Raw genomic sequence first — 11494 nt, 5'->3', positions numbered from 1 at the left:
ATATATTCTTTGTTTTTTGCAGATTTTTTCAAGGAAATAATATAGAAAGGTTACTAAAGCAGACTATTTAAAATCATGCTAAATATTCAGACCAATTAGGACTTAAAGAAGTTGGATGTGGTTACAAGATTCCTCTGTTCACATTTCAAGTGTATTTATAAATTGTGACCAAAAAAAGAGTCTGACCCAATCACAGTACCAGATGTGATCACACAGATGCAAGTACCGTGTTTCAAATCAGTACGAGTCCCCACTGAGCTTTTTCCTATTTTAGTCGACAAATCCTGTACCTTTTATAGTACTTGATGAATGCTGGTAGATGGAGGTAAACCTGCTCTGAAAGAACACCTTCCTTCCCCTGCAACACACAGAGGTGGAGACAGTGCAATTACTCCTCCTGGCCTCGGGACCAGTTCATGTTGTTACAGTACCGCAGTTGAGAACCGTTGCTATTTTTGTCGAGCAAGCAGCTTCCTATTTTGCTGTTACATATTTGTTTCTGCTTTCAGATTCTCGGACACTGGGCGGCCCTCTACAGAGCGTGAGCCCCGGCTATGCCTCTGTCCCCAGAGAGAGTAACGATGTGGACTCTGTGGTCAGGACATCGACGCTTTCAGCTAGTGCTCCAGAGTTTGTTCCGTTTGGGATGGGCTCATATGAAGTAAGAGAAACTTTTACACCAGATTTTTGCTATGTTTTTTTTTTTTTTTTTCTGTATAGATCATCCTCGGTCTGATATTAAAGGTTTGAATATTTTTTTTTATTACATTTTTTTGAACAAGTTTCAATTTTTGTTCATTTGTACTTTATGAATTTGAAGTAAATATATTGTTTGAACATGTTACTGCTTATTACTCCTGGTGTTACCATTTTTTATAATTCTTAATTGTTTTTTGTTTAGGAACTGGGGTATTATGATGACAATGACAGCTACAGTGAAAGCTACTACAGCGACTCCTCATTGGCTGATACAGTCGCAGATTTCCTTGCTCACCTGAGCTCCTCTCCTGGCTCCTTCGAGTACGACGTCGAAGAGATCACCAGTATGCTTAATTCCTGGGTCACTACAGAAGAGCTGCTGAAGGAACTGGTGGAGCTGATCTTTACGCAGGTTTGGCAACATTCAGTTTTCTTCTTCTTTACAGATTTGGCTTCTCTGTTAAGACATTGATATGCATGTATTTGGTGTAACTTACCCAATTTTTGTCTCTTTATCTCAGTCTACTGCCATCCCAAACTTCTCCTACACCGGCGCCAGGTTTTGTAATTACCTGTCCCATCACCTCGCCCTCAGCCCACAAAGTGGGAACTTTCGTCGATTGCTTTTGCAACGGTAAATTTTTGCTTTTAATAAATGTTATCATTGCCCAACCTGAACCTAGATGTTATCTTGAAATGAAAGCAGGTTATGTCATTTTTTTATATGTCTAATATTACAAAAAGACGGGGGAGATGCTTTGATTAGAAATAATTTTAGTAACACACAGCAAAAAATAAATGTTGTATAATATGTAATTGTTTACATCATTAACGGAGATATTTTTTTGTTTTTCTGCTGTAGATGTCAGACGGAGTACGAACAAAGAAACGTAGCCATACGAGGCAGTCCAGAGGCTCAGAAGAAATTTCACTCCTTTGTGTTATTTCTCGGGGAGTTGTATCTAAATTTGGAGGTAGGAACACGCTTCTTTTGCGTCGCTGTATTTACATTTATATTTTAAATGTCATTGTCATTATAAATGTGCCTTTTTAACGATGTTTCTTGTTTAGATAAAAAGTGGAAAAGAAGCTCCGAACAGAGCAGATATTCTCCTTTCGGCTCTTAAAGACCTGCTGGAAGCTCTGCTTTCACATCCTGTCGACGCAAATCTCATCTGTGCCGTCAAGCTGCTAAAGGTTTCACAATTATCTTCGACATGTTTTTGGAGATTTTTTTGTTTAGTAAAAGTGTTTTTAGTGTTGCGTGTGGCGCTTCAAAGGGACATAAGCATGTTTTTGGCTTTTTAGTTGACGGGTTCAATCCTGGATGACGCCTGGAAAAAGAGCGGGAAACCACACATGGACGAACTGGTCCAAAGAATCGAGACTATTCTCCTGGACGCTACATGCAGCAGGTGTGTATAATACCTACCACCTAATCCAAAATCTTTGAAAGAACAATTTGTTTGATGTATTCTGTTTTTTTTTTTCTTTTAGGTAATCTCAGCTCCATATTTGTTTTTAAAGAGCACATGTCTGTAACAATCTGGGCATCAGTTAGCAGCTGGGAAAAGCTCAGCAGTACAGGAGGACGGTGCTCTGAGCGTCTTCAGTAAAACCGTTTAACTGGTTTTCCTCAGGGACGTGAGACAGATGCTCCTGAAATTGGTGGAGCTGCGATCCAGCGACTGGGGCAGAGTCTCTGCTGCTGCCGCTGCCAGCAACGCCACACCAGACAACGACCCCAACTACTTCATGGTCAGTGTCGAGACTTAACGTCAACATCGGCTTTTATTGTTTTGTTTGATTTGTGAACAATCTTCAGTTTTTGTAAAACCCGCTAAGCTGCTGATTCTGATTGTTATCGGAATAAATAGCTTTTCTTTTCTGGTCTTCCTGTTGTGAGTGGTAATTAAATATTTATACAAAGACAAGAAGCAACAACACACTGAGAGAGAGGGAGAGAGAGAGAGCGATTAAAAAACAGGGTTTTGCGCATATTTTACTGAGTTTACCAAAAGGTTACCAGAATCTTCAAAATCCATCACATTCCATGACAGAGATGAAGAACTTAACGGATAACTTTGCTTTACTGCATTCAGCCTTCCTGTTATCTGCTGAAGGCTCAGTTTTCCATTTTGGCAGCTTAAACGAACATCCAACATGGCTTCTGTAAAAAAAAAAAAACAAATAAAAAAAATACAAGTTGCTTTTAAACAGCCTCACACATTTTTGTTTCAACTGACTTTTTTATTAAACAGTGACACCAAAAATAGCTATTTTTGAGTCTTTCTTTAGTAATAGAGACAACATCAGAGTGTAGGTTAGGTATGAGGCGTTTACTGACCGGAAAAAGATTAGGCTTTTCAGTGTCAGACTGGGTGATTTAGCTGAAGTTCTACATCTTCATATGCCTCTTCCTCGGTTGTTCTTTTTGGTGAAGTGTTTTGTGTTTTGCTCTTCAGAATGAACCGACCTTCTACACTGAGGACGGTACACCCTTTACAGCAGCAGATCCCGGTGAGTGTATGGATCAGTTCTCAACATATGCAAAACCTCATTATAACCACAAACCAAAAGTAATCAAATGTTTTATGGTTTGCTAATATACACATGGTAAGCCTCATAAATGCTCTAAGGTTGGATGTTTAAGGTCAAGTTTAACTATGTCCAATAACTCCTAATCCTCAAAGTACTTTACAAATAGCTCAAATAAATACAGTACATGGGAGGAATACAATAAACAATTCAATAATACAATTAAATCAGATATTTACTTGTACATATTTCTTCTTGCTTTTAATATTTGCTGAAAATGGATGAGAACTATGCAAAATTAAGTGTTAAAGGGTTTTGCTATAAAGTTTGTATGGCAACCCTGCTGTTGATTTTGAACAACACCGATCGCTACCAAACCCAAATGATTAGACTTATAAGTTCTCATTTTGACAATAATAATTATTATTTCTTAAGCGAATTGAGCATTTTTACTCTAGGTGTATTTATTACTACTAATAAACAATAACTCGGACTCAGCTTGGCGCTTCTCTTCTGCTCACTTCGCTTTAGCACAGTCACACTTCTGTCTCAGTCTCTGTTGTGCCTGAAAGTTGCTCTGTCGGTTTCCACAGAATACGCTGAAAAATATCAAGAGCTCCTGGAGACGCAAGACTACTTCCATGATGCTTATGGTGAAAACGGCAATGAAGAGTAAGTAATCTTTATTGGTATAAATGCAAAGCTAATTCAGATCCTTTCAGCTAGTTGGGTTGTTCAGACAGAAGTTTACAGATGCTTGTGAGGGTGAATGCTATGCTCATTTTGGGATTCTGATCATTTATTTCATTCTTTCTGCATTTAAAGTAGACTTGCAATAAATAACTTCACCCTCAGGTCAGCAAAGGGCCAAACCAGATATACAGTCTCGGATAGATGCGTACAAACTTACTTTTGTTTGGATAAATGTCCTTTAGCAAATTTCAGAGAAGCCAGACCTTTGTAGAAATCAACCAGCTTGTGTCAGACCGAGATGCTGCTCCTGGTGCAGGTTTCTTTAGTGTACCGGTTCTTGGGAGTCGTCTGATCAACAGTTTGCATCGACCTGGAACGAAAGAACACAGCGTTCCTTTCATGAGTTCACACATTGTTGCTTCTTTCCTCTTCAGGATGTTTCTTGGCAAATTGCAATCTTTTCAGCACAGGTAACTGCACTATTCAAATGGCGCCCTAAAGGTTTCATCCTGCTTGTTCATCTTTGGTCATGTGACTGTGAGGTAACATCACCAGACACATGAAGTCACATGACCGACTGTAAACCCATGGGGCCCTGAGCTTTACAAATGTTTCCAAGTGACCCACAATGCAGCAGAGTCTATCTGGTCTCAGATCCAGTTTAGTCAGCAGCTGAGTGTCAAAGGGCTTTAGTCGCTGCCATTCCCCCTCTCAAAACTGTGTCTGTGACCCTGTTTTTCTTTGTACTACTGACTTTTTGTAAAAAAAAAAAAACGGTTAAAAAGACATATTTTGGAATCGGTGTGTCTTAATTGATTTATGATTTTTACAGGTTCGACATAGAGGACGAGATGGATCCAGAGATCGAAGAAGCATATGAGAGCTTTTGTTTAGAGTCCGAGATGAAACGGCAGCAATGACACGACTGGGGTTGTCAGTGACATTTAACAAGGATAATACTGTACTCTTCCAAATTGCGTTACAAGAATGTTGAAAAGCAAAGGATAACTAACATCAGGATACACTCACATCTTTTATTTTCCTGCGAACAAACCCTCTGTTTAACAAAGAGCTGTTTATAGTTGCACTTCTGAAATTTCCTTCAGTCTGCATTCATTAGAAAGTGGGACAATCAGTGGGATAACTGTTCAAAATGTTGACTACTTCTTCTCTTATTTTTGTTTTGCTGTTTGGAATTTCCTCCCGGAGCTGGTTTTCTTTTCAACCAAATGCCAAGAGGGAAATAGTGTGCTGTGGACTTTTTTTTTTTAGAGTTAAGACTTGAATGAAAGATTTCTTTTTTAAAATTTTTTTTAAAAAATATGTTCGTATTTTCTTAAATACCAATTATTGCCACACATCATACGGTAATCCATTCTCCTTGTTTAAAAATGCACTATTGATGGGTGAGGCAGATGTTTTATTGCATATCCGCATAAAGTACAAAGACGATGCAGCCTTTATCTCCACTTTTGCGATGTGATACATTGTAAAGTTGCCAATATTAAATATTTCCACCTGTTTATCTGGCTGAAGTTCTCTTGAATCACACCCAGATATTTATGAACAGTTCTACATGTTAGCAACGGCTACAAATATGTAAAAGTTGTTTCGCATAGAACCTCATTTTAAATTTAATTTTCTTTTAAATACTTTTCAAAGTTACACCGTAGGAAAACCTGTAGGAAATGATCCAGAGTTTTCTGAATGCCGTTCATTTTAAATAGTTGATTTCCTGCAAATATGATCAAATATGTACACATCCTGCACGTTTTGGCGATGTGGCCCAAATTCTTGGTTGGCTCAAGACTGAAAGACTGTTTACCGGCAATCCACACATAACATGTAAGCGAATGTTGTTTTATAGTTTGTACATATTATTTATAGTAATGTTTGCTTGCAATAAATTCTTTATAATGTGGGCTGTTGTCTTTTTCTTAATTACTTTATTTTTAGTCATTTGAAAGGTAGATCAAAATGTCTTGAACTACAAAGTTCAGATTTATGTGACGACGACCTTGGTCAAGGTCTCTTTCTGGTGAAATACAGATTTAAAAGAAAGTGTGCCAGATTTGCCTAAGTGCATGACTACCAGTATAAAAACATACAGCAGGAGGATGTGTAATGTTTATTCATTCATGGCTGAATCTTAAAACATTTTTGGTTTGAGACGGTAAAAAAAAAAAATTCTTAAAACATTTTTGAAAATGTGCATGTTTACATTTCAAGCTTTCAACGGCATTTATTTTCTTTGTTCTAGTCAAACACTGCCACCTGCTGGCAACAAAAATTAGTGATGTCCTCCCCAAGCGATATGTTTTATTTATGTACGAGGTCAAACATTATTTATGTCCGTGCATGGTATTTTGCTTTCTGGGTAATCCTGCTTTCAAAAACATGTCTGTTCTCTGCAGGGTGTAAGAGATCACTGTGTTTATTTTAATTGTTTTTTTTTTGTTAGTTTTTTGTTTTCTGGCAGGAACGTGAGTTTTAAGCACAGTTTGTACATTTATAACAGGGTAGCGGTTGGGGCCATTCCAAAATGTTAACATTGGCCTTTTTTTCAATCGGTCCCAGTTAATACAAGTCCCTCAGGAGCTCTGCTGTATTTAAGGAAAGCTGCACTTTTGGGCATGTTGGAACACCTATCTTAGTCTTTCTCAGAAGTGATTAAATTGTTCAAATCATGGTCTGTTTTTCTCCCCCAGAGGAAACAGCTCCAGCTTTTTGGTCATCTTTGCCTTTGATTGTCTCAAAAATGTACTGCTGACATAAAGGATAGTCTGACGATACACATTTAAATCAACATGATTTATGTATTCTTCCTTACAATAAAATCTAACATCTGATCTGTCTTGTTTTCCCTCTGGCATGGAGCCAACCTGTGACAGTATGTCTGGGATTATTGTCCTGTTGGAAGAGAAAGTTCTGTCCAAGAGTCAACCAAATCCAGGAACCACCACATGGCAGGGGTAATGATCCAGTGTCATTACCCCTGTCTATTTGCTTTGTCAAATCCAGATGCCAATTTAGCTTTTAGACAGGCAGTGTGCTGAAGCCCATCGATTCATCCATTTTCTTCCGCTTATCCGGGGTCGGGTCGCGGGGGCAGCAGCTTCAGAAGGGAAGCCTAGACTTCCCTCTCCCCAGCCACTTCTTCCAGCTCCTCCGGGGGAACCCCAAGGCGTTCCCAGGCCAGCCGAGAGATATAGTCCCTTCAGCGTGTCCTGGGTTTTCCCCGAGGCCTCCTCCCAGTGGGACGTGCCCGGAACACCTCACCAGGGAGGCGTCCAGGAGGCGTTCCACGTCCCAAGAGCCAGCTTCTGCAGCCGAGGATTAGACCGCCAGGGTCCCCTCCCTCGGCTGCYGCCCRTAACACAATGCACCCGACCCCTTTGGCCCCTCCGACAGGTGGTGAGCCCATYGGAAGGGGGACCCACGTCTCCTCTTCGGGCTGAGCCCTGGTAAAAGCCCGGCCACCAGGCGCTCGCCATTGTGCCCCACCTCCAGGCCTGGCTCCAGAGTGGGGCCCCGGTGACCCCCTTCCAGGCGAGGAAACGCTAGATCCAAGGTTGTTGTGCATCATAAGGGGTCTTCGGGCTGCGCTTTGTCTGGTTCCTCACCTAGGACCTGTCTGCTTTGGGTGACCCTACCAGGGACATAAAGCCCCAGACAGCATAGCTCCTAGGATCATTGGGACACTCAAACCCCTCCACCACGATAAGGTGGCAGCCCAAGGAGAGCTTGAAGCTGTATATTTAATTTTCACTTTATATGGATTAAAGAAATAATTCCAAACTTGTCCGCCAATGCTGGTGATGTAATCAGCACTCTGAAAAATAACAAATAAAACACTAAAAGTCCAGAATTAACGCCTTGCACCAGCGCCAAATTGACATATAAACAAACGAAAATACAAAAATTAAAAACTCTCATTTATGCTTAAAATAGACGGAGCCCAATATGTTCTTGGTGCTTAGAAGTTCAAAGCACAGCACAGCTCTCTTACAAGAGAATATTTGTGGCTTGTTGTTGAGCTAAGAGGAATGTTATTCTCATCTTCCTCTCAGCAAAGCCGACCGCTAAAAATCTTCAAGGCCTCTTTATGCCAACATGACAGTTTTCCAAACATAAACCAATGCAGAGACAACGGAATGCATTCTCTTTTAATAAAGAAAGGAAATTGCAAAACAGCTCATAAGCCAACATGGTTCCATACAGAAGCAGACATGCAGACTGGAAGGTTTGCATGTCCCAATGACACACTTATTATGTGTCATTGGGACTCTTCCAAAAAAACAGAACCGTTTTTACCCTCAGTGATCTCAGCGTGGCAGTTAGGTCCACTTCTGCAAATGCGGTGGACTCTTTCTTGCTGCTTTCAAAACTCAATATAATAATAATATATAATAATATAATGCATATATTTTTTCTTTTGCATTTTAAATCTATCTTGTCTATACTGATTTACCATAAGCAAGGTAAGACAAAATGGATTAAAGTTAAATGTGCACATCTGTCAGTTGTTACAGTTTTTCTGGAACCCTCACCCCCATGTCTGTCTTCAATTTTTAAGCCAACATGCAGTTGTAGTTTGTCTAAACCGCAGAGCAAATAGGGCTTACTGTTGTGCTGCAATGTTTTATATAGATGTTCTCATTCTGAAGAGAAAAACAGAACCAAAGGGGAGTTACGTGTGAATTCATACAAACTGCCCGCTCTGGAAGAAACCCTCCTCACACTCCCGATATCATAATCTGCAAAGCACAGTTGTAAACGGATGACTGGCCAAAATCAAAGCATCAGTTCAGCATTTGCAACATTTGTTTCTTCTACTTCTTTAGAAAATAAATATACTGCTCATTACTACGCTGTCTGTGCAGCTGGTGAATTGTGAAACGTCATGGCTGCTGCATGTGATGCTGAGACTAACGGAAAAAAAGAGATACCGACAGGATAAACAACAGGCGTAGATTCTCAATGCTCAGCACATCGGAGTAAAAGAGGGATTAGATGTGTGTGGGTGTGGGTGTGGGTGTGTTGTGTTCCTGTACATCTCCATTCATTTCTCCACAGTGCGCAGCAAATCAGAAATGTCTTCCTGGGAGAACGTTCCTTTAAAACATTTCCAAATAAGCTAATCTTCATCAAGTTTAGTTTAAGACATCTGATCTCTTTTACAACCATATACTGTAAATGTTGCAATGGATAAAAAACAGATGTGACAAAGATTAAAAATGTAAAACTCCATAAACTCCACTTCTGCATTTGTCTGCGTCGTGATGTTTCTGTGGCTTTGCTCTGCACCTTTAGATTTTGGTCAGTTAAACGCTGCAACAATTAGGTTAAAAAAGTTATAATAGAGCTACAAATTGAACAGTATATAAAAGACAGCTGATAGTGGTGCTTATTAAATAAGATGGTTCTGTTTTTTTTAATTATTTTTAAAAATTTCATATTAAGACTGGAAATGTCTGAAACTTGCCAGCTATCCAGCCAACCATCAGGCCATCTGCTTTCATATTCACTTAGTCTTTGTAGGGTTGAAGAAGGAGCACATCCTTCTACATGTTGGACATTTTACACATCTCTAATGCTTTCACTTGAAACAACTGTACAAAGAACTGAATTGTTGGGGAGTGAAATTAAAACAATACACAATTTTCACAAGAAACCTGCTCTACCACACACCAAAATAAATCCAGTGCAACCAACTGTCTTTGATACTCGTTTCATTAGTAAATAAATTTGGTTTTTAATCTAAGCATAAATGCAGCTCTTCTATGAAGGCATCAGGTGTTTGTTAGAGAACATTAGAGAAAAAAACAGCATCATGAAGATGAAATTATAAATAGTTCAAAGCAATGTAAAAAAAAAAAAGCTCTGCAGCACTGTTGAAATCTGAAAAGAGTGTCACAGATGCAAACCCACCAGGAAATGGCCGTCCACTGAAAGTGACAGGTCAGGAGAAGCCGGGATTAATCAGCGAGACGTTCATGGAAATTCTGGAGATCCTGCAGATATTCACAGCTCAGTCAGAAGAATCTGTCTAATGATCTGAGTGTATAAAAAAACAACTCCATGTCATGTTTAAAATTTGACACAGGCCGTGTAAAATGTGGGAGAAGTTGTTTTGGTCAGATGAGACCAAAATTAAACATTTTGGGACCCAAAAACAATGTGTCTGGTAGAAAGGAAGAACTTCCCTTCTGCTTAAACATTCTCCTTGTTGACACATGGTCCATTATTCTGTGGAATGCTTTTCTTCAACGGCATCAGGAAAGCTGATCAGAGCTGATTAATGGAGATATATACAGGAAAATCCTGAAAGGCTGCCCACCAACAAGACAAAGAGTCATTAAAAATTGTTGTTTGCACAATTCATCCAAACTGACTTTGATTTTTATAGATGAATAGGAAAAACAATCAGTCTGTAGATGCCCATAAACAAATACCCAAAAGACAAGGCAATAGTTGGCTCCTCCAAGTATTTCCTTGTGAAGTTTAAATATAGGTGAAGGCCACACTTTTCAGATTATATATAATCTTAAAAGGGCTTCTGTGTTTTACAATTTGTTTTTTTTAAAACATTTTGCAAACCAAATATCTCCCAATAAAATACACTGATTATTTTCAGTTGTAAAGTAACAAAATGAGAAAAAGGCATTCAGTTCAAAAAATGAACCGTGTCAGACAATATGCTGTCAGTGGCTAATAATACAGGTGAATAGGGTTTAATTTAAATTACATAATGAAGTTGGTTTTTTAAGGGCTCCAAACATCCTGACCAACATGAATTTATTTTCTTTTCGCCTCAGAGGGGATTTTTGATGACGTTCCAAGTGGCAAGCAAGAACAAAGTTTCCAGTCTAATCTGTTTCAGCATTCTTTCTAAGATTCTTCCTCAGATTGTTCTATATGATTCAAGGAAATAGCCCTAAACAATGGTGCTGCTGTTAAAGGAAATAGCATTTCAATCTAAGCAATGTGGATCCTTCTGAAAGAAGAGAGATTTATCTCGCTGTTGAATCTGTGTTTTTAGAGAAAGATGAGTCAGTTTGTCAACATAAGATTCAGAAAATCACCTCAATCTTTTCCAGGAACTGCTTTGCTACACTTCCACACAAACACTAGGACTTACTCCTTTTGGAAAACTCAAGGTTTTCTGTTCAGTCAATGACTAACATGTGAGTCACAACTGAAAAAAAAACCCAGAGTAGAGGGAAGGAAGGGTCTACAGAATTAAGTAATAGTTGGATTTGGACCAGTGATATTTTATGTGTTTTTATTAGCAAGTAATTACAACTAATTACTAGCCATTCTTCATGTTGCACAGTGAAGCATCACTCATCAGTCTCAATGGATTTCTAACCAGTTCTTGCTTCTCCTCCACTTTTGCTGACAGCCGCCTGGCAGCTTCTCTGATCATTTTCAGTCTCATTTTTTCATCAAGTTTGGGTTTTCTAATGTCCCTGTGGTCCCATACTTTCCCCTATTGTTGTCTTTATGGTGCCATGAAGCTAAGCCCAAAAATGATTCATACTCCTGACAGAGTTAGGTATAA

General features: G+C 39.2%; 1 protein-coding gene across 1 annotated transcript in view; it reads left to right on the top strand.

The window, feature by feature from the left end:
- paip1 (poly(A) binding protein interacting protein 1) overlaps positions 1 to 5851 on the top strand; it is a 6862-nt gene extending 1011 nt beyond the window's left edge. The window contains exons 2-11 of the mRNA XM_008418102.2: positions 510 to 661; positions 902 to 1111; positions 1221 to 1333; positions 1562 to 1673; positions 1771 to 1896; positions 2008 to 2114; positions 2340 to 2457; positions 3165 to 3219; positions 3831 to 3909; positions 4763 to 5851. Of these exons, the coding sequence (XP_008416324.1) occupies positions 510 to 661; positions 902 to 1111; positions 1221 to 1333; positions 1562 to 1673; positions 1771 to 1896; positions 2008 to 2114; positions 2340 to 2457; positions 3165 to 3219; positions 3831 to 3909; positions 4763 to 4850 (1160 nt within the window). The 3' untranslated portion in view covers positions 4851 to 5851. The remainder of the gene's footprint in view (positions 1 to 509; positions 662 to 901; positions 1112 to 1220; positions 1334 to 1561; positions 1674 to 1770; positions 1897 to 2007; positions 2115 to 2339; positions 2458 to 3164; positions 3220 to 3830; positions 3910 to 4762) is intronic.
- Positions 5852 to 11494: the final 5643 nt, after the last annotated feature.

The sequence above is a fragment of the Poecilia reticulata genome, linkage group LG9 (assembly GCF_000633615.1).
Source record: "Poecilia reticulata strain Guanapo linkage group LG9, Guppy_female_1.0+MT, whole genome shotgun sequence".
Classification (NCBI taxonomy): Eukaryota; Metazoa; Chordata; class Actinopteri; order Cyprinodontiformes; family Poeciliidae; genus Poecilia; species Poecilia reticulata.
This window is presented reverse-complemented; position numbering and strand designations above follow the sequence as displayed.